The sequence below is a fragment of the Microtus pennsylvanicus genome, chromosome X, assembly GCF_037038515.1.
Source record: "Microtus pennsylvanicus isolate mMicPen1 chromosome X, mMicPen1.hap1, whole genome shotgun sequence".
Taxonomy (NCBI): Eukaryota; Metazoa; Chordata; class Mammalia; order Rodentia; family Cricetidae; genus Microtus; species Microtus pennsylvanicus.
The window spans coordinates 55,320,711-55,346,583 of record NC_134601.1 but is presented as its reverse complement, the minus strand read 5'-3'; the positions used below and the strand labels follow the sequence as shown (position 1 = coordinate 55,346,583).

Sequence of the window (25,873 nt, the reverse complement as noted above, 5' to 3'; positions counted from 1 at the left end):
GTCAAAGACCAAAACTATTTTTAATAAATGTGAAGAAGGGCTGGAGAGATGGCTCAGAGGTTAAGAGCACTGCCTGCTCTTCCAGAGGTCCTGAGTTCAATTCCCAGCAACCACATGGTGGCTCACAACCATCTGTAATGAGGTCTGGTGCCCTCTTCTGGCCTGCAGGTGTACATGCAGGCAGAACACTGTATACATAAATAAATAAATAAATATTTAAAAAAAATAAATGTGAAGAAATACAAAGCCACAAGCTAGCCTATGAGTAAATGGGCAATCAATGCCACCTTAGGTGGAGCTGGCAGGAAGTCAAGCAGCAGCTCAAGAATGCTGTGCCTCACTACTCGTATCTCATGCAGTGGTAGGGGTGGGGGAGATCCCCCCTCTACAGCCTGCAACAGATGAGAGAGCTGACCCTCCCCCTTACCAGCTGCAGCACTCAGGAAAGTGGGCTCTGCCTCGCCTAGGCAGCACAGCAGAGTTGGCCAGGTATTTGGAGGTAAGGGTGACCCAGCAAAGGGGAGCTGTCTCCATTACTCATCTGACATGTGGCATCATGGGCGGAGGAGCTGGCCATGGGGTCATAAGAGTGGGAGAGCTGTCCCTACCCCTCACCAGCTGCAGCACTGGAAGGAGAGGCCACTGTACCTCACAGGGTAACACAGTGGAGCTGGCCCTGGTGGGGCAGGTGTGGAAGAGCAGACCCTGAGGGCCTGACAGGAGAACTGGCCCCACCCCTCCCTCATTGCCACAAGGGACTAATGGGGGGGAGGAGGGACAGGGCCCGGACAGTACTGGAGAGCTCACCCTGGTGGTGAGGACAGGGCAGAACTGGTGGGGTGATCAATCCTGCAGCAGCCCAGGCCCAGAACCAGGGTTATGACTTTGGACTTCACTGGCAACATCCACCCCATCTATCCTGCAGGAACATGTGAAGAAACCTGACCTGCAGATCCAAAGCTACAGGATCTCCACAACACAGGGTAACCACAGGATATCCAAAAGTGTCCTAGTGAGGGCCCAGCATTGATAGTGTAGCAGAAACCAGGAACCTCGAACCAGACCAAGGACTCTTTGCAACAAACACTTGGGAGTAAAGATGTGTGGACAAAAGGCTTTACTGTATCACACTACAGCTTCCATGATGAGATTTTTAAATTTTTTCCCTTTTTTTTCCCTTCTCTTAAATTTTGCTTTATTTTGGGGGATACAGGGCAGAGGGTGGATGTGAAGGGACAGGGAAATGAATGGGATCAAGATAGATGATGTAGGGCTGGAGAGATGGCTCAGAAGTTAAGAGCATTGCCTGCTCTTCCAAAGGTCCTGAGTTCAATTCCCAGCAACCACATGGTGGCTCACAACCATCTGTAATGAGGTCTGGTGCCCTCTTCTGGCCTGCAGACATACATGCAGACAGAATATTGTATACATAATAAATAAATATTTTTTTAAAAATACATGATGTAAAAGACACAGGAAAAAAGAATGTTGTGCACTGTTGTTTGAGACAGTCTTACTTTGTAGCTCAGGCTAGCCTAGACCCTGCTATGTAGCACAGGATGACCTCAAATTGATGTCAATCCTCATGCCTTGACTTTCTGAGTGCTGGGATTGCAAGTGTGAACCCATGTCTACCTTTAGTTCGTTCTTTATGGTAAAAGAATGGTGAGCCGTGATCTAACCTCTCTTTTGGTCGAAGCCTCTCCTTGCCTACTGAAGGCAGAAATTAGTATCATTTATCCCCTTTCAAAATTTTCAAGAAGTTAATTCAGTATCAACTACTTAATTTCTAAAAAGCAAAGCTACTTAATAAAGTTAATAAACTCACCTCGCTTCAGGCTGCAGAGGTTATAGCTGAGTGGCAGAGTGCACACAGAGCATGCTTGAGTTCCCTCGTTCCGTCCCCAGTACCACCAGTAAGTCAGAACGTGAATAAAGAAATGGAGTTTCATACTTGAATGAAGTCAAAATTTATTGACTGTAATACAAAACAAGCTAAGACTGAAAGCTGCCATTTGACAGGAACAGATCTATCTGTGTAGTTTTCTTCCTGGAGAGGGTGTGCACTCAAGTCATCTGACCTAAGATAGAACGAAGACTTAGATTGTCAGCAGCTAACTAAAGACTACACTTTACTTATAAATAGGAAAAAATTGCTAAAGGCAAAACAAGACATTTACAATTTTTTTGATGCTAAGTTCACAGAAGTAAACAAAACAAGCTATAATTATAAAAACTTCAGACACAGAATATAGATGTAACATGACTATTTAAATCTTTTCCATCAGCCATAATCTCTCTTCCACTCTACTTGTGCTACGATTACATGCTTGTTACTTCTACACTACAGAGTCAACAGTTATCACCAACAATGCAAAACAGACCCCGACAAGACTTCGTGTGCTTCCGCTCCACTCAAGCTAAGACACTCTAAGCCAGGATTAAGAACACCTGTTGATTTTAGCCCCTGCTCCGTTTTTGCTTGTGTCATACAAAGTCCTTACTTTGCACTTGCAATGTTCTTGCTACCGTCTTTGTCTGAGACATTAAAATTAACTTGTGAAAACTGCAAAAAACAATGAAATTGTACTTCCGATTCTGAGCCTGCAATCTTATTCCTGCTTAGACACACTACACTCCTCTGTAGTGCATCCCACCAGCACAGCGACCCCTTTCCTTGTTCTCTGTTCCTTTGCCCTGAAGGCACTTCTGGATAGCATAACACGTGCTCTTTGGCTGCCTGGACAGTCAGGACACCTATGGCCAATGAGTCTTCTCACTCTTCTCCTCCTTCTTTTCTATGGCTAATACCACTTTCCTGCTTTCTGTCCACTGGGGAATCTCCAGACTTGATGTTGTCATCAGGGGGACAGAGTCGATTTCGGCTTCGGGCTCCTGGTTGGTACAGCTGCATTGCTGGACGATCCTAAAACAAAGCAAAATATTCATGTTACAGCACTGTTACTCCTCTTTAACATGGGGGGAGGGGTATTTCAGAGCCCTAAATGATGCATTCATATACCTCCAAATCAAGTCATACCAGGTCAAAGACCTGAATGTGTGCTACGTAATAACTTCCCAATTCCTCTCTCTATCTGAAAAGCAACCTTTTTTTTTGAAAGGAGGGATTGAAACAAGAGCCTTGTGCATGGTAGATAAGTGCTCCACTAAACTGTATATCCAACCCTTTTTCTATTTATTCTGAGACAGGCTATCTCTAAGTTGCCCAGGCAGGCCTTGAACTTACTATCTTCTTGCCTCAGCCGTCAGAGTAGCTAGAACTACAAGCCATCAACATATACATATGTGTGTGTGTATAGCTGCTGTCCCATTTTTATTTAAGACAGGGTTTCTCTGTGTAGCCCTGGCTGTCCTGGAACTCACTCTGTGGAGCAGGCTGATCTCAGACTCACAGAGTTCCATCTGCTTCTGCCTCCTTAGTTCTGGGGTTAAAAACATGTGCCACCATATCCAACTTGCAGTCACTTAAGACTTAAACAAAGCTGGGGTACTATTTTGAGAAATCTACTGCCTATTTTTAAAATAATAATATTTTTATTAATTCTTTGAGAATTTCATACATGTATATAATGCCTTTGCCTAACTTTTTTTTTTCTTCAAGACAGGGTTTCTCTGTAGTTTTGGAGCCTGTCCTGGAACTAGCTCTAGTAGACCAGGCTGGCCTTGAACTCACAGAGATCGGCCTGCCTCTGCAACCCAAGTGCTGGGATTAAAGGCGTGCACCACTACCACCTGGCTTTCTTTGCCTAACCTTTAAAGCTATCTCAGATTCAATAGTTAGGTCTAACTTTTTTTAAATGTCAAAACTACAAAACAATCAAGGGTGTGGTAGTTTGAATGTAATTGGCACCCATAAACTCATAGGGAGTGGCATTTATTAGGAGGCGTGGCTTTCCTGGAGTATATGTGGCCTTGTTGGAGGGAGTTTGCCAACGTCGGGGCAGGGTTTAAGGTCTTATATATGTTCAAATTTAGGTACAGCCCACCATCCTAGCAGGTAGCACTTTAGAATCAGGTTCCTCAGTAAGGCAACAAAATCACATACTTGGGCCCTTGATTCAAGTCCTATGTAAGCTTTATGACCGTTATGACCCTAGAAAACTTCTAAGCCATGTTAAGAATTTAGCAAGTGGTGGACTGGGGATATGGCTCACATGACACAGTGCTTGTCTAGCATGTGTGAAGCCCTGAGCTCAATCAGAGCATAAACTGGGCACAGTGATACAAGTGCATAAATGCAACACTTGGGAGGTAGAGGCAGGAAGATCAGAAACTGGAGGTCATCCTTAGTTATAAGTGATTTAGGGCCAGTCTGGGATCCAAGTCTCAAACAAATCAATAAGAAAACCAGACCCACACAAATAGTAATAAAGAATAAGAAAAACCAAAAAAGAATTGGGGTGTATGACTTAGTAGAATACAAGCTTTGCATACAAAAATCTCTTACTCAAGGTCAAGGGGCTCCCTATCTCCTCAAAAAGAATTCAACAAAAAAATTAATTATAGGCCTTCTTTGCTCTTTCTTCCTGATTTATGAAAGCTAACCCTAGAGTGTTATTTCTCTTCTGTATGTGGTACTGGGGACTGAACTCAGGCAAGTGCTCTAACACAAGCTATGGCCCCAGCCCTAAAGCACTATTCCTAATTGAAAAACTGTAGCAACATATTTCACTGCTTTCACAAAATGAAATGTCAAAATACTTGACGCCCCTGCATACTTTTTAAGGATATGGATAATGGGGCTTCTAGTGTGTAAAGATACAATGAATTTGGACATCAAGGATGAAGAGCTGCTAACAACAAGTTAGACTGCAGTGAAGATGTCTAAAGCCAACACTGGCTCACAACTGTAAATGCCAGCAGTTGAGAGGACAGGGCAAGAGGATCGCCTTGAGGTCAAGGCTGGCTGTCTTACACAGCAAAATGCTGTCTCAAAATCCAAGGAGTGGGGCTGGAGAGATGGCTCAGCCGTTAAGAGCACTGCCTGCTCTTCCAAAGGTCCTGAGTTCAATTCCCAGCAACCACATGGTGGCTCACACCATCTGTAATGAGGTCTGGTGCCCTCTTCTGGCCTTCAGGCATACACGCAGAAAGAATATTATATACATAATAAATAAATAAATAAATATTTTTAAAAAAACCCAAGGAGTGGAGGATGTAGCTCAGTTAGCAGACTACTTGCTTAGCATGTACAAGACTCTTGGTTTCATCCCCAACAATGCATAAACTGGGGGTACAGTGGTGTATGCCTGTAATCCCAGCATTCAAGTGGCGTTAAGACAATCAGAAGTTCAAAGCTATCCTCAGCTACATAGTAAGTTTGAGACCAGCCTAGATTACATGAGACCATGTCATAAACGAAAAACAAACCAAGGGAGAAAGTATAAAAATAAAGATTTCTAAGTTCTCAGGGACTAAACAAGACACAATGATAACCCTTAGATACTGCTAGGACACCAATCTTTACTCTCAACACTGGTAAATAAAGGAGAATAAAGTATTTAACTCCTTTTCTTTCCTTTTGTTTTTGTTTTGGTTTCTCAAGACAGGGTTTCTCTGTAGCTTTGGAGCCTGTCCTGGAACTAGCTCTTGTAGACCAGGCTGGTCTTGAACTCACAGATCTGCTTGCCTCTGCCTCCCAAGTGCTGGGATTAAAGGTGTGCGCCACCACCGCCTGGCTCTCCTTTTCTTATATAACAAGCTAATGATATTAATATGTTATGCCTTTTTCATCCTTATTCTAATAGAAGGTCTCACTATGTAGCCCAGAGTGGTGTTAAATTCACAATCCTGCTTCAGCCTCCTGAGGGCTAGGATTACAGGCACGGACCATCACACCTGGCCTTTTCAACTTATATTTGGGTAGACACCTGAGCATGTAAGGGTCAGAGGAAAACCTATAGTTGGTTCTTTCCATCATGCGAGTCCCAGGGATGAAACTCGGATTGTCTAGCTTAGAAGCAAGCACTCTACTCACTAAAGCATCTTGCTGGCCTCTTGTCAACTGTTTCTCTTGAAAAGCTTTAAATCAACTGAAATATTTTATAAAATTAGTACAGTGAGTACCCACATATCCTCCTCCGAGGATTCAGAAAATGGTAACATTTTGTCACATTTGCCTTTTCTCTCTTTAATGTATGTGTGCACATTTTTTTCACACATTATTTTCTTGCAGATTCATTTAAAAGCTGTAAACATCAAGACCATTTACTCTTAAATATTTCAATATTTTAGCTTGTATCTTCAAGAATAAGGGCAGTTGCTATACTGATCAAGACTTTTTTTTTTGAGAGGGTCTATTAAGAAAAGATTTAAATATAGATTTAAGCATGTATGTTAAGAACAGGGAGAGATGATCAAGGCATACCTCATACAAAGGTGCATACTTTGACCGAAGAGATGGGGAGGAAGGAGGATCAGAAGTTCAAGGCCAGCCTAGGCTATATAGTAGTTAAGGCCAGCATGAGTCACATGAGACTTTGTCTCAAGCAAACAAATTAGAAATGGAAAAGAGAGGAGATGGGAAGATGGCTCAGCAGTTAAGATCACAGGCTGTTTTTTCGGAGGATTTGGGATTTGTTCCCAGTACCCACATCGTGAATCACAACTATATGTAACTCCAGTTCTGTGGTATCTGATGGCCTCTTCTAGCTTCCTCAGGTACTGCACACATGTAGGCAAAGCCACTATACACATCATCATATAAAAATAAGTAAAGTCTGGTGGCACACACCTTTAATTCCAGTACTTGGGAGGCAGAGGCAGGTGGATCTCTGTGAGTTTGAGACTAGCCTGGTCTACAAGAGCTAGTTCCAGGACAAGCTCCAAAGCTACAGAGAAACCCTGTCTTGAAAAACCAAAAAAAAAAAAATCAAAAAACAAGTAAAGCCATTAATGACAGAAAAAGGAAGGAAGAGGAAGGAAAGAGAGCCATATAAGAGGCGAGGAAGTAGTACACATGCTCAAGAGGGCACAGGCTTCCCAAGAGCAACCCAACCAAAATATCCTAAACCAGTGTTTCTCAACCTTCCTAATGCTGCGACGACCCTTTAATACAGAACCTCATGTTGTGCTGACCCCCCAGCCATAAAATTATTTCTGTTGCTACTTCATAACTGTAATTTTGCTACCATTATGAATCATAATTAAATATTTTTGGAGATAGAGGTTTGACAAAGGGGTTACCTACAGGTTGAGAACTGCCATCCTAATAATGGAAACACACATTCATCACAGGTGCACATCTGTAATCTTATCACTCTGGAGCCTTAAGCAAGACTCTGTGTCCTTACAAGTCAACTAACAAGAAAACTAGGATATCCAGGGATCATATTCTTCCTGATGTGACGACAGAGCAAGGGAGCACAGCATCACTTAAGAATATTCTTTTTTTTCAATAAAAAAAAAAACAGGGAGGAGGCGGAAATTTTTTCAATTAAAAAAAAAAATTCCTGCCAGGCAGTGGTGACTCCCGCCTTTAATCCCAGCACTTGGGAGGCAGAGGCAGGTGGATCTCTGTGAGTTTGAGACCAGCCTGGTCTACAGAGTGAGTTCCAGGACAGGCTCCAAAAGCTACAAAGGAAAACCCCGTCTCGAACTCCCCACCCCCCAGAAAGTTCTTGTCTACGACTGAGTGTGAGGATATTCAAAGTCTCTAGATCAGGGCACACCGGGTGTTTTGTCTATTTTGTTTTTGAGACAGGGTCTCACTATGTAGCTGTAGCTAGCCTGAAACTCATTGTTTATACCAGGCTGGCCTCAAATTTGTAAAGATCTACCTGTCTTACAGTGATCTATCTGCTCCTGCCTCCTGAGTTTTGGGATTAAATGTGTGCACCACCATGCCCAGCCGTTTTAAAGACTTATTTTTATTATTTTTAACTATGGGGTGTGTGTATGCATGTGTGTGTGCATGCGTGTATTTATGTACAACTTGCTCATAGAAGCTGGAGTTATAGATTCCGTGACTCTAACATGGGTGCTAGGAACTGAAGTCCAGTACTCTGGAAAAGCACTATTCACTCTTAACTGCTAAGCCATCTCTCCAGCCCCAAGTTGTTTTTTTTTTTTAAGTAAATAAAATTTGTTTGGACACAGCTATACTCAATTCATTCCTTTTTTTCCTTTTGGCAGTGCTGGGATTGAACCTTGGGCCTCATGCAATTTAGGCAAGCACTCTTAACCACTGAGAAATACTCCCAGTTCCAAGATCATTTTTATATACCATCATGCCTGTTTTCTTAACAGAATTTAGCTGCTATGTCAGAGACCATATGGCTCTTACAGCTTAATATATTTACCAGCTGGCCTTTTCTAGGAACGCTTGCTGATTTCCAGCCTAGATTTGATTATTATTTTCATTTTTAAATTGTACAGTTAATTATAAGTTTTTAGTACTGGAGACTGAACATTCATGCTAAGTTGTCTATCACAGTACCAGCACTTAATTATGAACTGTAAAAGAAACAGGATATATATGTTTAATGAGATCAAAATGTTATATTTTGCCAGCCTACAATCTGAGAAGATCCATAAGACAAATTGGTTTCTGAAACAAACAATTCAATGTCAGGAAAACAAAAGGGAGATTGTTTAGATCAAAAGAGTATTCAACCACACACTAATTAACTATTTCAAACACATATACTTTAAGAACTTTGTTCAAAGCCCTTATTTAAGAAGACATTAATGATGCAATTGAGGAACTCTGAATTATGAATAAATAGGATATTAAGAAATTACTGCTTGGACTGGAGAGATGGCTTAGTGGTTAAGAACACTGGCTTTTCTTCCAGAGGTACTGAGTTCAGTTCCCAGCAACCACATGATGGCTCACAACCATCCATAATGAGATCTGGTGCCCTCTTCTGGCATGAAGGCAGACACGCAGGCAGAACACTGTATATATAATAAATAAATCCAAAAAAAAAAAAAGAAATTACTGTTCATCAGGTAAGGGCACTTGCTGCCAAGCTTGACAACGGGAGTTCAATCCCTAGGATCTACATGGTGGAAGGAAAGAAATGACTCCCACAAATTGCCCTCTGACTGTCACTTACGCACTGAGACCTAATGTGCACTTGCACACACTTATATGCATGCACACACAAAATAAATGAGTAAATAAACATAACAAAAGAAATGAAAATTCCACAATAGGGACTGGGGATGAAGCTCATGAGCAGAAAACTTGCAAAGCCCTGAGTTCAATACCTAGTGGGGGTGGGGAGAGCACTCATTCCTTTACATTTATCCTTGTAAGAATGGGGAAATCAATCCTCATAAAATAAGCAAGTTTAATGAAAAGCAGCACCTTGTTCCTTATGCGGTCTCTCTTCACCACTTCCTCTTTCTTTTCAGCTTTTTCCAAGGTGCATACTGATTCTGTATTCTCGCTCTTCTTCCCTTTATCTCGAAGTGCTTCTTTTTCTCTCTTCAGTTCCTCTTCCTTTCGTTTGAAAGCCTTCTCTTTCTCATAGCGCTCCTTCTGCTGCTGCCTCCGGCGTTCTTCTTCTTGCCGCTTTATCCTCTCTCTTTCTCGGATCATGCGCTCCTGCTCTCTTTCATAATCCCGATCCCTGTAATCTCTGACATTCTCATCATCAAGCCTGCGTGACAAACAAACAAGAGGGCTGGAAACACAGCTTGGCTGACAGGGTGGGTGCTTTACCAAATGATGTATGATCGTGTGAGGGTCTCAAGTCCCAGCACCATAGGCTGGACTCAAACACATGAGACCGTCTGAAAAACAGAGCGGAACAAAAGAAAGGAAGGTGAGCCTGACGCTTCAAGCATCCTGCAATCGCAAGTGCAGGAACACTGTGCTAACTTGGCCATCCTAATGAGGGTGCACTGACTACTACAGCTGAGGGAAAAGTAGTGTTTTTGAAAACAAGCAAAGCCGGGTGATGGTGGCGCACGCCTTTAATCCCAGCACTCGGGAGGCAGAGGCAGGCGGATCTCTGTGAGTTCGAGACCAGCCTGGTCTACAGAGCAAGTTCCAGGACAGGCTCCAAAGCCACAGAGAAACCCTGTCTCAAAAAAGCAAAAAAAAAAAAAAAAAAAAAAAAAAACAAAACAAAACAAGCAAAACCAGAGGTCGGGGCTGAAGAGCTGGCTCACCAGTTAAGAACCTATTGCTTTTGCAGAAAACTCGAGTTTGTTTCCCAGCACCCACATCAGGGGCTCACAAGCACCTGTAACTCCAGTCACAGGGGGATCGGACACCTATGGCCTCCAAGGGCATTTGCACACATGTGCATATAATCACATACTAGACACATACACATAACTGAAAATAATACAAATAAATCTTTAAAAAAAGAAAAACCAAAGCTCATTCACCTAGATGAAAACACTAGAATATTTGTGACCTTTCCTTTTCCTTCTTCCACGTGTATAAAGTAATTCATCTTTTTTCCTTTTTTTTTTGACAAGGTCTTACTATGTAGTCTAAGCTAGTCTGGAAACTAACAATCCTCCTACCTCAGCCTCCTGAGTGTTCTTACATGTGAGTACACTATTCCAACCAGCAATTAATTTAACTCCAGGCAAGTATAGGACATGCCGTCTACATTAATGGCTAACGATGAAAGGTGGCTCAGAGCTCTCAATCGCTGACTGACCTCTTTGGCTTTTCATCCTTCAGGTCAACATCAAAACGCCTGGGCAGAGTACAACTTTGCCCACAGGCTCTTTCTTCATTCAGATTCTCTTTGTCCATTTTCTTGGCTTTGTCTCTTTTATCAAGTTCTTTTTCATCTCCTTTTTCTGGTTTCTTGAGCAGCTTTTAAAGAGAAAATTTTTATTTTTTATTTTGGTGAATAGGGCATTGCCTTCTGATTTTATCAAAAATCCCACAATATACTATTTTGACTTTATACTACAGAAAGCCCCTTATCTTTGTGCCATTATTCTCAAACTTACAGGCAAACAGCTAATGCACAATAGTGACTTACTAAAAGGATGCTACTATTGTAAAGTATCATTCCTTCCACGAGAAGTGGTTTCATCATCCTGTGGCAATGGGATCAAGAATCCTTTGGTTTTAAATGGACTCTTTTGAAGGGGTTTTGAGACAGGTTCTTACTATGTAGCCCAGGCTAGCCAGGAAATTATAATCTGCCTATATCTGTCTCCCTAGTACTGGTTAAAAGTGTGCACCACCATACCTGGCTATAGGTCAAACTTTTAAGTCAGTCAGGTTTTTTGTTTTTATTTTTCTTTTATGTATACACCTGCAGTGCCAAATGCCTTGATTACCAAAGGAGAGATTCATTGTGGGAATGATTCTGCCTTAAGCCTGAGAATACCATATTCATGATGGTATAATCACATTATCATTAGAGATAAATATCAAGAATTACTTGGCACTGAGATTTTAAAACCCAAAAGCCTTACACAATAGAACGCTGAAATTCCAACTCTACTCAATGCCACATATGCTACTCTTTCTGACATCATTTCTATAAAGAGGTATCATGGATACCTCCGCTAGGTGTTGGATAGGCAGAAATTCTTAGGCAAAACAAAATATCACAGTAAATGCATCATAAGAGGTTCACCTCAGGGAAAAGGCATCATGCAAGTCACCAAGCAAAAGGCAAAGGAACCACAGGACTTAAGCATGAGCTACTTCAGCACACACAGCCACTACAAATGGGAATCCAAAATGGACACAAAGAAGGTCCCAAAGTAAAATGAGGGCGGATGTGCAGGTTTCATTTGAAGTGTTCTTATTTCTCTAACAAACATCTACCTGTATTAGATGCCAAGATGTTCGTTACTTAATAAGAACATTAGAGAAGCTCTCTAGCATGGCTGGCTCCACCTTCTGTCTTGCTTATCATGTAGATAAACAAGTCAAATCAATTGTGGCATGGTGGACAGAGACTCAGCTGGAAGGAACTGAGGTGGAAGTTTCCCCTGTATCAGCAATGATGAGTCCAAAGGAGACTCAGGAAACCCCAGCTCCCCTAACTGCTGTATTTCCAGAAAGTAGAAGAAGGCAACCATGCTGTCCTATCTGTGAGATGTTCTCAGACTTTCTGATGGTCTAGCTCCAAGTACTTCTCTGGGATGTTCACTGGAGCAAGGGCTGCCCAAGCCATACCCTTGGGATGGAAGCAGCAAGGCTGAGATCTTTTTACAGGCTTTCCTCTTCCTATATGCAATGTAGCAATAAGCACCTGCTGATTACAGATTCCTAGATGCAAGACAGTAACTCAGGAATCATGAGAGGGAAAGCACTTAAGGCAGGGTATTTGTCAATACTCGTTCCCCAGGGCAGCCAGTTAGGAGAGGCATAAAAGAGAAGGCACGATATAAACTGACTTTCCTCTGAAGCTACACTGCTGAGGCTTCTGGGTATACAGCAGAACATCAGGGTGTCACTTGAATGCCCTCTATTTATTCTATCCTATTTTATTGAGGTACTGGAACTGCAGGGCAGGCTGGCTTCATACTAAACCCTTCTGCCTTGATGAATTACCTTGCCTGGTTTGGGGTTTCCTTTTAAAGAGAGATATCAAATAGCTCAGCTTTTACAAAGACCCAAGTCAATCTGAAGGGGTTTCAACACATAACACTACCACCACCACCAAAAGTTATGAGCTAAGACCTGTGTGTGTGACATGATACTAGATGTTCTGTATCATGTATTTGATCCTTACATTTTTCTGATTCACAGCTTGTAACAGAAACCTGTGTACCTGAAGACAGTGGAAAACAAACAGATGAGGCAACTTCATGTATCATTTATGAAAGAAAAGCTGAAAAAAACCCCACATTCATGCAAGCCAAGCCTAAGTCCTCATTTACCAGGACCCGAGAGACTAGCAACCCACATAGCAAACATTATTAGTGACTGAAACAAAACAGGTCTGCAATGAAGGATGATAGCATTGGGTAAACTACCGAATCCTTCTAAGTCATCCTCAGCTTAAAACTTAATATTATTACTATGATAGGAAATATTTTTATTTCCACAACCCACCCCCAAAAGTGCAAAAATAAAACAAAACTTGCAACAACACAAGGCTCATGCATAGACACATGCAGTTTCAGTGACATGCAGTCTGTTTCCGTTGTTCCCATACCTTGATCTTTGGTTCATCCTTTATTTTTTCCCTTTCTGGAACTCTCTCTATCTTCTTTAGCTTTTCTATATCTTTTCTTTTTCGTTTCTCCTCTTCTTTCCATTTTCTTCTCTCTTCCTCTCGTTGTCTTTTCCTTTCTATTTCTCGTCTCCTTCTTTCTTCCCTCTTTTCTTCTCTCATTCGCTAGAAATACGAACACAATCCAATTCCAATTACAAAGGCACCAAAACCCCAATTAGCTGCAAAGGCATTATGGGTACCTGCTAGCCCATCTGACTTGAGGCATTCGGGGTATCACAAATTTCTCTGGGGCAGCAAAGCTCTCTAGGTCTGCAAGGTAAGCCCATAGGCTCACCACCACCATGAAGATGCCCAAAGAAGCTAGACCTTTAAGGGCTAACTGTGGGAAAATAGCTATTTCTCCTGTAGGACCCCAAGGCTCTCAGATGTTTATGCTCTGTGAACTAATCAAGAACCAGGCGAACTACAAAATGAAAACTCACCTGTTTGTTCTTCAGGAAGCTCAAGAGTGGGGTTGTCTTTTTAGCTATAAAGCACAAGCAGATCATTAATAATGCTTATCAAGCCTGGAAAGGATTTTATTTTCAGTCAGCCCTGCTACCCACTCAAGATGGGGAAATGACACCCCTTACAAAATCCACCCTATTAATCCAAACAAGTTGTAAAGTATTCTATTTCAAAATGCAGGCTTAAATTACATTTTTTAAAAAGTGAATAAAACTGGGTGTGGTGGCATACACCTGAGGAGGCAAGAGGATCAGGAGTTTAGACTATCCTTGGCTGTATGGTCACATAGTTTGAGGCTAGCCTGGGGTACATGAGACCCTCTCACAAAAAAGAGAAAAGACAGTGAATAAACTGTCATTAGAATACTGAAAGTTGGGGCTGGAGAGATGGCTCAGCAATTAAGAGCACTAGCTGCTCTTCCTGAGGTCCTGAGTTCAGTTCCAGGCGCCCACATGATGGCTCACAATCTGATGCCCTCTTCTGGGCTGCAGGCATACATGCAGACAAAGCATGTGTACATAAAAATAAATCTTAAAAAAAAGAAATGCTGAAAGTTTTTATGAGCAATTGCTACTTGGTAACAGGTAAGTAAGTACATTTTTATTAGATAGGCGCTTAAGTTTGACTGGAAAGAAACCAAGGACAGGAGCGCTACTCCAAACAGCTGGTCATTCTGATGCCCTAGTTCTGCTTCGGGGAATTTATTCTAAGGAAGCTTAATCTGCATATTCATTAATAGAAACCAAGCTTTAGCATTTTAGTAAGGGGCTGGAGAGACAGCTCAGGGGTTAAGTACTGCTACTGCAGAAGACCCGAGTCCACCTCTCAGGAACCACATCAGAATCCCAGCGCTAGGCAATCTGAAGTCTCCTGCCTCCCCAGGCACCTGCACCCATGTGCATACACCCCCCCACAGACATAAACATTAGAAAAGTAAAAATGGAGTAGACATGGTGGCATACTAGGGAGACAGGAGACTAGGGAGACAGGTGGCAGGAGGATCTCTGTGCGGGCATCCTGGTATACAGAGTTCCAGGACCAGGACAGCCAGGACTACGGAGGGAACCTGTCTCAAAACAACAAACAAATACTGAAAAAAAACTTACTTAAATTCATTTTTTCAACATGCTGAACAGTGATAATAGCCTTGATGGCATCTTTTTGAACACATCTTTTTTTTAAAAAAAAAAAAAAACTTTCTAACCCCCCCCCCCAAAATAAATAAAATAAACTTTCTGTTTGTTTAGAGACAGAGTCTAATACAGCTTAGGCTGGTCTGGAAGAACTCACTATATAACCAACGATGGTCCTTTTTTTTTTTGGTTTTTCAAGACAAGGTTTCTCTGTGTAACAGCCCTGGATGTCCTGGAACTTACTCTGTAGACCAGGCTGGCCTCAAATTCACAGAGATCCACCTACCTCTGCCTCCCAAGTGCTGGGATTAAAGGCGTGCACCACCACTGCCCAGCTCTCTGAGGATGACTTTAACCTTTAACCTCTGATCCCCCTTCCTCTATCTATCCCCTTCACCCCACCGAGTGCTGGGATTACAAGTGTATGCTACCATTACTGGGTTGTTTTTTGTTTTTTTTTTTTTTTTTTTGGAGACAGCATCCTGCTCACTTAACTGTCCAACTGGCCACGAACAGACTATAGTGCAGGCAGGCTTTAACTTTCTATCCTCTCCGAGTAGCTAGGACTATGGAACAAATTTATGAGATAAATTCCTAGAAGTAGAAATCCTGGGTCAAACACATGCCAGTAGTTAGACTGGTTGCTTAGAACCAACATCTAAGTGAAAATTTCTCAGATTTTCAGTTTTCTAATAATGAACTTCAGTTTTGTAGATTACCAGGTCAAGTTTTAGGAATAAGATCTTACTGCTAGAAGACATCAATTGTTTTTCAAAGGCAGTCTGATGAAAAAGCCACTGGCCAAAACCCTCTTCCTACTTACCTATTAATTCTCGATTTTTGGCTTCTATTTCCTCCAGCAATGTCTCTGGAGTAGATGTCATTTTTTCATTGTCTGTGGCATAACTCTCCAAAAATTTTCTGTATTCTGGATCTAAACAATCATTTAAGGAACCAGAAAACAGAGACTTTAACCAACAAAAAAGAAGTATTACCTAGGACAGATCTTTACCTAAGAAGATATTTTTCTACTATATGGAAGACTTGAAAAACAAAAAGCAACACTCACACAAGATAGATTCCTACGGCTACTTTGGAACTCAAGTCACTGATACCCACGGTGGAGTGTGATGTAACAGAGGGGTCAGGAAAAATGAGAGAGCATACATTAGAACACACTGATACGAGGTGAAACACTGTTCTAGGCCTGGGGTTGCAGCTCAGTTTGAGAGCGCTTGCTTAGATGGATGAGGCACTTGGTTTGAGACCCAGAATCTCAGGAGAAAAAAGTCTAAGGACCCCATGAAACCAGAGCCACACTTACAGGAGAAATAGAAATTACATAGTATTCCTTAACAGCGTGTAAGCAATTTGTGCATGAGCACACGCCACTTTATGACACCTCAACATCGGAAAGTGTGGTGGTCCAAAATGATAAATTAGAGGCCAAGTCCTAAACATGGCTTTGGAGACTGTGGTGATTCCTGGAGCTCTCTCCTAGGTATCTCCATCCTAAGAAAGGGAAATATACCTGAGTCATTATATTGTTTGCACTGCCGCATTTCATATCTGGAGTATCATCAATAAAAAGCTGTGTACTTGCCTCTTCACTGTTTCACAACAACAAATGACAAAAATTCAACATTTTTTTATTTTATTTAACATTTTTATATCAGATTGATCTTTTAGGATCAATCTGATATAAAAATATTGAGGCTGGTGGTTAGATAGATGGCTGGTTAGAGAGATGGCTAAGTGGTTAAGAGCACTGGCTTCTCTTTCAGAGGATCCAGATTCGATTCCCAAAATTCAATGGTGGTTTACAACCTTCTATCACTCCAATTCTAGGGAATTCAACATTCTCTTCTAGCCTTTGAGGTGCAGACATACATGCAGGCAAAACACCCAAACATATAAAAAATAAAAAAAACACACACACTGGGGCTAAATCCTTATCTAATACAATAAGAGTTATATAACAGTTTCCCAACATAATAGTACCAAAATCTCAAAATCTGGAGTTGGTTATGCCTTACATGGAAATTATGCCAGTTATCCATTCCTCTATTTTTGTTTAGCTTAGTAACTATACGTATTGCTAACTGCATACTCAAGGCCTAGGGGATTAGAATGCTGATTTCAGTTGTTTTATATGAAGCTACCTGGAGATAAAAAGGTTTTCCCCTTGGGGGTGGGAGTGTCTATCAAGATGGTTCAGAGGTAAAAACATTTGCTGCCAAACCTGCTGACCCGAGATCCGTCCCCAGGACCCAAATGGTAGAGGGGAGACCAACTCCTAAAAGCTGTCCCCTAAACTCTACACTTATGTATTCCCCTCAACACCAATTATATACATTAATATTTTTTCTAATATTTTTTATTACTTTATAAATACCATTCAAAATTTCCACTTCCTACATTAATATTTTTTAAAGTTCTTTTTGGGGGGGCTAGAGAAATTGGTCAGTAGTTAAGGGTATTGACTGCGGTTCCAGAAGACCTGGGTTTAATTCTAAGCACCCCATAGTGGCTCACAATCACCTATAATTCTAGTTTCAGGGGACCCTCTTCTGGCCTCTCCTTTCACCAGGCAGATAAATGGTATATAGACAAACATGAAGATAAAACACACACACACACACACACACACACACACACACACACACACACACACACACACACACACACTTTTACAATGTTTTCAACCATAGGACAAAACTTGTTTTAGAAAGATAACAGAAACTAAAAGTTAAATCACAGCAATGGTAGGAGGCTGCAAGGAGCAATCAATATCATTTAAACTAATTTTTGAGGCTGGAGAGATGGCTGAGAGGTTAAGGGCACTGGCGGCTCTTCCAGAGGTCCTGAGTTTAATTCCCAGCACCCACATGGTGGTTCACAACCATCTATAACGAGATCTGGTGCCCTCTTCTGGCCTGCAGGCAGAACACTGTAAACATAATTAAAAATTGCTTTTGCTTACCATTTCCTAACCAGAGGACTCAGAATGATTTACTACTCAGCAGTCAAGACTGGATGGCTCAGTCGCGGACGAATGAAATGCTACTAAGCCAAAGAGAACAGAAACACTGGAAAAGCCACACCCACTCTCACAATTCAGCAACGCTTCCGCAGGCATAAGAGTTCCCATTAACTTTATTTGAAATGTTTCTAATGTAACATATTGGAGTCTAACTCACAAAAGCATTATGCAAAAGAACTTAAAAAAAGCCCAGAGCAGCAATATATAACCAGAGCTATACTGTACCATCATCGATAGTCCCAACTTTTGTATCTCTTTTCTTAATCTTCTTTTTTGCAGCTTTTTGAAAAGGTGCAAATTCTACTATAGCATGATATTCCTGACCTGTTTAGAGAAAAAAAAATGCCACCCTTGCTGTAATAAAGATCTCAAAAGTGGGTACAAGCAAATCATCTACTGTTTTCCAGACTCCAAATGCCGAAACCCTTACTAGATTAACACAACTACAGAACCGACACTGATAGCATAATTAAAGACATGGCACTAAGCTGGGTGTGGTGGCATGTACCTATAGTCTCAACTATTGAGAAGACTGAGGCAGGAAGATTGCTTGAGCCCAAGAGTTTCAGGCCAGCCTGGGCAACACACAAAGATCCTATCTCTATCAACAAAAACAAAGATAAGGCACAGAATTAATGTTCCCTGAAATTCACCTTCTAAAATGTGGTATTTTGATATGTGAAAAGAAAATCTACAAATTAATTTTCTTTTTTTTTTCTTTTTTTTTTTTTTTAAAGTGGAAGTATCCTATCTGCAGATGATGTGATTTTTTTTTTATGGTTTATTTAGCTTTATTTTATGTGCATTGGTGTGAAGGTGTCAGATCCCCTGGAACTGGATTTTCAGACAGTTGTGAGCTGCCATGTGGGCACTGGGATTTGAACCCGGGTCTTCGGGAAGAGCAGTCAGTGCTCTTAACCACTGAGCCATCTCTCCAGCCCCAAATTAATTTTCATTATGAATTCATTCCATATATTAGAGCATATAGTGGGTCATCTATAGCCCTAGCACTAGATGGTTAAAATAGGAGGGTCATGAGTTCAAGGCCAGCTTGGGCTGCCTAGCAAACACCAATTCAAAAATCCTAAATAAAACCAGCAAATATTAGAAATCTCTTAAACAAGCAATTGTTAAAACAATATGGTGGCTTTTTTTGGAAGTAGGACACATCACATAGCCACAGCCAACCTCAAACTTTCTATGCAGCTGATACTGTCTTAAACCCCTGATCCTCCTGCATCCACCTCCCAAACTCTGGTATTAAAGGGATACAATGCCCAGCTACATGAGGGAAATCTAGAGACAGAAGCTCAGTGTGGTGGCACATGCCTGTAGTCCCAGTACTCATGAGGAAGAATGCCTTGAGTTGAGGCCAGCATTGGATACAGAGTAAGACCCTGTCTGGGGATGGGGGAGATACTAATGGCTTAGAGCTAGTTGTGGGGGTGACAACTAATAAGTATGGGGTTTCTCACTGGGATGATAATCACAGTCTAAAATTAGATTGTGGTGATGGCTATACAACTGTGTGATTATATGAAAAAAAAAACCACTGAACTGTATTCTTTAAAAGGGTATATTTTATGGTGTGTGAATTACACCTACATAAAGATATTTTCAGCAAGGTACCAATATAAGTTTGACAAATATTATTAACTTCATTATGGCAATCATCTCATAGTATATATACATACATCAAGTTTTCATATTGTCAACAAACTTGTATAAATTTGTCAATTTGATCTCACTAAACAGAAAAACCTGTTTAAAGTCAGGTATGGTGGCTCGTACCTATAATCTAGCACTCAGGAAACAGAGACAGGAGGATTGCCACAAGTTCAAGACCAGCCTGGTCTATATATACTGTTTCAAAAGTATAAAACAAAGTAAAACAAAAAAAAGATTACATATTGAACAAATGATATGATTCTGCTGCTATGAAATGCCCAGAGTAGGGAAATCCATAGAGAGGGTGGATTAGCTGACTGCCAGGGCTAATAGAGAGTAGAAGACTGCTAATAGAGAGGAGTTATTTTGTGGATGGTCAACGCTCCAGCAAAGTGATACTCACAGAAATTTGTGAATATACTAAACCCTACTAAATTTGCGCTTATAGATGGTGAATTTCCTTCTTTCTTTTTTTGGGGGGTGGGGGTGGGGGTGGGGGGAGGTTCTCAAGACAGGGCTTCTCATTAGCTATGGAGTCCAGTCCTGGAACTTGCTCTGTAGACCACACTGGCCTTGAACTTACAGAGATCCGCCTGCCTCTGCCCCTGAGAGCTGGGGCCATCACCACTCGGCAAAAGATAGTGAATTTCAATTGAAAAAGAAAACTGACTGCTAAAAAATAGATATACCCGATCATTCCCACTAAACAATGTCATACATGGTACAAAATACTGTCTTCTCAAATAAATTAATAAAATAAAAAAATACTATCTTCTCTTCAGTGACATAAACTAGAATAAAATAACAACTGGGTTCTTATGTGGGGTTGGGAGGCACAGATGCAATCCTAGTACTTAGAAGAGGAAGGCAGGAAGGAGGATGAGGAAGTCAAAGCTAGCCTAGGCTACATGGGACTTGTCTCAAACAAAAACAAATCATGAAGGAAACATGGTTATGAAAATCTTAACAAATGCAGAATCAGACCAGGAGGATTAAGTGCTATCTATTGAAGGAGCGGAAGAAAGAAAACTAGACCGAAGCACAGTGGGAGATCAACTGGGGGAAACAAAGGAAAACCAAACCAGAGCCAAGGCAAGGTGGTACAGGGCTGTTACTGCCAGGTTGAGTTTGGAATTTTTGTTTCATAACTATCAACTTAAATCATCTTTTCAAAAGGGTTAATTTCAAGTTGGGGATGTAGCTCAGTGACAGAGACACGGCCTTGTATGTGAGAGACCCTGGGTCTATTCTTGTGTGTGTGTGTGTGTGTGTGCGCGCGCGCGCGCGCACACACACACACACACACAATGAATCTTATGGCAATTAAAGTATACAAAAATAGAAAAACAGAAACCCCTATAAGGAGAAATGGCTGTCTACACATTGGCTGATGAGGACATAGAATGTAAAGTATAGGTTAAGTCTCAGGGAAGAATGCACTTTAGGGGCTGGAGAGATGGCTCAGTGATTAAGAGCACTTATTGCTCTTAGATATGGGTTCAATTCCCAGCACCCACATGGCAGCTCACGACCATCTGTGACTCTCCAGTTCCAAGGGATCTGGTGCCCTGGTCTCAGTGGGCATGAGACATGAATATGGTACACAGACATACATGCAGGCAACACTCATACACGTAAATTTTTTTTTAAAAAAAATACACATAATAAATGTTACTTAAATATAAAAAACTATACACAATGGGCTGGTGAGAGGACTCAGTGGGTAAGTACACTTGCCACCAAGGCTGATGACCTGAGTTTAATTCCCAACACCCTCACAGTGGAACAAGAGAATATGTGTACCATAACCCACACACAAAACAAATACATGTAATAAAATTGTTTAAGAAAATAAGCCAGGCGGTAGTGACACACGCCTTTAATCCCAACACTCAGGAGGCAGAGGCAGGTGGATCTTTGCGAATTCTGAGTTCGAGGTCAGCCTAGTCTACAGAGCAAGTTCCAGGACAGGCTTTGACTCCAAAGCTACACAGAAAACCCTGTCCTGAAAAACCAAAACCAGGGGGCTGGAGAGATGGCTCAGTGGTTAAGAGCACTGCCTGCTCTTCCAGAGGTCCTGAGTTCAATTCCCAGCAACCACATGGTGGCTCACAACCATCTGTAATGGGGTCTGGAGCCCTATACATAATAAATAAATATTTTTTTTTAAAAAAAGAAAAACCTAATCCAAAAAAAAGAGAAAGAAAAAAAGAAAATAATATGTTGATAAGACTCCTAACTTGAATCAGATGTAAAGAATAAAGAAATAAAAATATCACTACAAAAAAAAATCACTACAACTTGTGAACTAAGTGAGAAATCACTGCTACCTACTAGAATAAAAATGCTGGTCAGGAAAAATAGCTAGTTTGGGAAAATTTATAGAAGTTAGGCATGGAAGAGTATAACAGAGAGTGACTGTAGCAAGTGAGAAGCCCTTGGTTTATCCTTTGTGCACACAAGTTCGATAAACACAATTGTTAAGCCTTCAGCTTTTATTGGCATATACCATAACCAAGATTCACTATTTGAAAACTGGAAATAATTGAGAAACCTTATATCATTTATCTATAATTATAAAACCAAATGAAAGATGGCAAATGCCAACCTGGATACATTTTGGCTAAATATTGCAAGTAGCCAATACCAAGTAAAAAGTGAGATTGGAGTTAAGTCAGAAGTTTGTCATTGTTATAAACTGCGTGTCCTGGATACCAAGAGCTTGCATGTTTATGTGTTTTGCTGGTGCTGGGGAATCACACCAGGGCCTCACATGATATTAATCATCTTCAGTCTGGGAGAGCAAATTTGATGTGTTAGCTATATACAACTTTGTGAGAAAGATAAACAGTATTCTCACTGAGGACTCCTGGCCTAAAGGATATTAATATCTCTGAAGCAGAAAGTCAACATTTAAAACAAGTTTAAGGTGTCGCATAAGGAGAAATCCGTGGCAATTTCATTCACTGGATCCAACTAAAGTAAGTTAATAAAAATACCTCAGGATTTTAAAAACCCTTTACATGTTGCACATTCTATCTCAAAGGAGTTGAGAAAAAGCGCCTACATAGGCGGGGAGCAAGCAGTGTTTTGTGTACTGCTCTCCCCCTCTGCCCCTCCCTCTCTCTTTTCCTCCTGCCCTCCCCCTCCCTAACCCTCTCTTTTTCTAGGGTCATTCTATGCAGCCCAGAATGACCTCTAAATTGCAGTCATCCTCCTGCCTCTGTCACCAGAGTGCTGATAATAGGTATGCACCGCTACTGGCCACACACAGTCTCTTCAATGTAAAAATGGCAAACTCTTCTAAATCTTTTTAAAAAGACTCACCTTTATTGTCAAGGAATACATAGCCATCAAATCGGTCCCTGAATAAAATAATGTCCTCTTGGTTCTTAAAGTTGATATAGGCTCTGGCATACATATGCGGATACAGACTGTAGAGGGAAAGCAGGTATGTGAATATGCTTGCAGGTGTCTGGCTCAATCGCAAAGATGTACGCATCAAAGAAACTAGCTCAAAACCAAAAAGGAGTAAGATAAAAGAACGGAAGTCTGCTCTCCACCCCCGTTTTTAATTATTATTCTTTTTTTTTACCTAGTATCATTGGAAAAAAACTCAAAATAATCATGCTCAGGCATAGGTTGAAGATGTTCCTGAAGCTGCTCCTTGGTCAAAGTGGGAGGTAATCTTCGAATTACCACCTTAGGAAATATGAGAAAAACAAGATCAGCACACATCAACTTTCTCGCATACCCTAATCATGGCTCTTGAGGATCGGCTTTAAAATACAAAACCACTGAGACTATTCTCCTGCAGCCCAATACTCAGGATTAGTCAAAGGTAGGGGCAACGCGGGTTGATAAACACTCTCGGAAATGACAATTGTCTGGCGCAAGGACAATCTCAGGTTCTGCTCTTAAACAGCAACCCCGCAGTGTGCAACCCGTTCTTGAACAGGTAGACAAATCCTAGTCTTTCGTGAGTGTCACGAAATCGTCTCTCCCGCACTTGTATTCCTAACTCCCGCTGAAAGAATACCCTCCCCATTCTGCTTAACATATGCAAAACATTTCACCCGTCGCCAACCGTCTGTCGTGCCCCTCTAGGTCATCAAGTCCCTTGACGGACTTCCCCAACTCGCCTCCATTAATCCATCACACGCACTCCCACCCCTCACCCGCGGTGTCGCAAGGACTATTTAGCAATTCAGCGTAATTAAAGTTCCCCTATCTTGCCTGCCGCTCCCCTCTCCCATGACCACCCCGCAGTCGCAACTCTAACTTAATCCACCCTTCTCGTCAGGGAACCCTCGCTTTCCCTCACCGCGCTTTCCCTCACCGCACCCCCCCCCATTCGGGGGCTTAACCAGAACCCGCTAATCCTATTTCCACCGGCGCTCGAGACCGAGCAAAGCGATTTTCATTCAGTCAGAACGAGAAGAGAAACCCCGGAGAGGAAGAGAACAGCCCCATTCTCTGCCAGCCTCTCCAACCCGTGTACACGTCCCGCCCTCTCACGGGCCACCCGCCGGTAGGCACCTTGCTTAAAGCTTCTTTCTTCTCCCTGTTACGATCTTGCTTATCTTCCCCTTTGGCGCCTTCGGCAGTAGCACCGGCGCCGCTGCCCGTGGCACCCTGAGGCGTTAAGAGGGTCACTCGCTTCTCCTTAGGCCTGTGATCTTTCTCTTCCTTCATGGTCACGGGTACGCTCCTCAGAGCGGTAGCTCAGCTGGGATGCCGTTACGCCGGGCACCTACGGCTCACGGCAAGAAGCCTCCAGAGCTCCGCCTCTAACAAATGCCCCTGGTGATAAGCGGAGCCTGGCGTTCCATTGGGCTCCCCGAGATCTCGCGAGAGTCTAGGGCACCCTGCTTTACTCCGGGAGTAAGGGTTTAACACCTGGTCTATACTTCCCGCCTGCTTAATCGCCGCGCGGCCCAATCCCCTAGCGGCCCAGAGTCCCGCGGGGCCCGCCCCTTCGAGCGTCAGTAGCAACTCCGCCATCTTGTCTGGAAACGACTCTTTCGTGGACTACAACTCCCTGCATGCAACGCAACTACCCGCCTAGGACTGGAACGTGGGAATTTTACAGCTGTCTCAGGGTCTCTATTTTAAGTACATGTGATCTTTTTTTTTCGTTTTTGGTTTTTCGAGACAGGGTTTCCTCAGTGTAACAGCCCTGGACTGACCTGGAACTCACTTTGTAGACCAGGCTCGCCCCGAACTCACAAAGATCCACCTGCCTCTGTCTCCCGAGTGCTGGGATTTACAGGCGTGCGCCACCACCGCCCGGCATATGTGATCATTTAATGTTAAATTTTAGTGTTCATTTTTTTTTTCAGATAAGGTTTTGAGCCGCGTGTGGTAGCTGGTGCCTGTAATCCCAACACTAGGGAGCCTGAGGGTGGAGGATCACAGCAGGTTCAAAGTCTGGTCTAAATAGCAAGTTCCAGGCAAATTAGTGCTAGATAGTGGAGCCCTGTATCAACCAATCAATCAATAGGTAAATAAATAGCTAAGGAAAAGTTGTCTTTTTTTTTTTTTTTGCTGAAGTACACTTTCAGAAGCGTTAAAGCCTAGTATGAAGATTTACTGATTAGGATTTACAAAATTAACTAGGCAGTCGTGGCACACGCCTCAGAGGCAGGCAGATCTCTGTGAGTTTGAAGCCAGCCTGGTCTACAGAGGGAGTTCTAGGACAGCCAGGACTATGCAGAGAAACCTCTCTAAAAACCAAATAAGTAAATAAAATTAGACTTTACAGAAAGTCAAAAAAAACCACACTATACTAATTGCAAGGAGTTATAACAAAAATGTATGAGATTTGTTTTCACCCCACCACCTCACCCCCTTTTTTTGTAATTAAGGGATTCTCTACTGGTATTTACTCTCTTCATTTTAAAAAGGACAAAACTGACTGTAAACGACCTCTCCTACAATTTAAATCCCCTTAGCAGATGAATGGACAAGCGAGCTGTGCTGCATCCTCAGGATGAAGTACTATGTCTTAGTAATGACCTGTGACACATTCTATAAATAGGAGCAAGGAGATTAGCCAGGTGCTGTGGCATGTTCTTGTTGTCCCTGCATTTGGGACTTCTACAACTCATAAACACTTTCAGCAATGTAGTAGGATACAAGATTAACTAAAAAAAATCAGTAGCCCTCCTGTACACAGATGATAAAAGGGCTGGGGAAGAAATCAGAGAATCAACACCCTTTACAATAGCCACAAATAGCCTAAGATATCTTGGAGTAACTCTAACCAAACAAGTGAAAGACTTGTATGACAAGAACTTTAAATGTTTGAAGAAAGAAATTTGAAGAAGACACCAGAAAGTGGAAAGACCTCCCATGCTCTTGGGTAGACAGAATTAATATAG

The 25,873-nt window shown here is 41.9% G+C and overlaps 1 protein-coding gene across 4 annotated transcripts; it reads right to left on the bottom strand.

Annotated features, from left to right (window-relative positions):
• Window positions 1-1,946: 1,946 nt before the first annotated feature.
• Window positions 1,947-24,279, bottom strand: Upf3b (UPF3B regulator of nonsense mediated mRNA decay). 4 transcript variants are annotated; one of them, XM_075957523.1, is made up of 11 exons: window positions 24,030-24,279; window positions 23,086-23,192; window positions 22,818-22,924; window positions 18,048-18,146; window positions 15,603-15,713; window positions 13,622-13,665; window positions 13,119-13,301; window positions 12,693-12,731; window positions 10,647-10,807; window positions 9,335-9,629; window positions 1,947-2,926 (listed from the first exon to the last, which is right to left on the bottom strand). In XM_075957523.1, the coding sequence occupies exons 1-11, from the start codon at window positions 24,183-24,185 to the stop codon at window positions 2,777-2,779; spliced, it is 1,452 nt and encodes a 483-aa protein (XP_075813638.1). In that variant the 5' UTR covers window positions 24,186-24,279; the 3' UTR covers window positions 1,947-2,776. The 4 variants fall into 4 exon arrangements, with proteins under 4 accessions (XP_075813638.1, XP_075813639.1, XP_075813641.1 ...); XM_075957524.1 differs by lacking the exon at window positions 12,693-12,731; XM_075957525.1 differs by lacking the exon at window positions 18,048-18,146 and having other exon boundaries at window positions 2,630-2,926.
• Window positions 24,280-25,873: the final 1,594 nt, after the last annotated feature.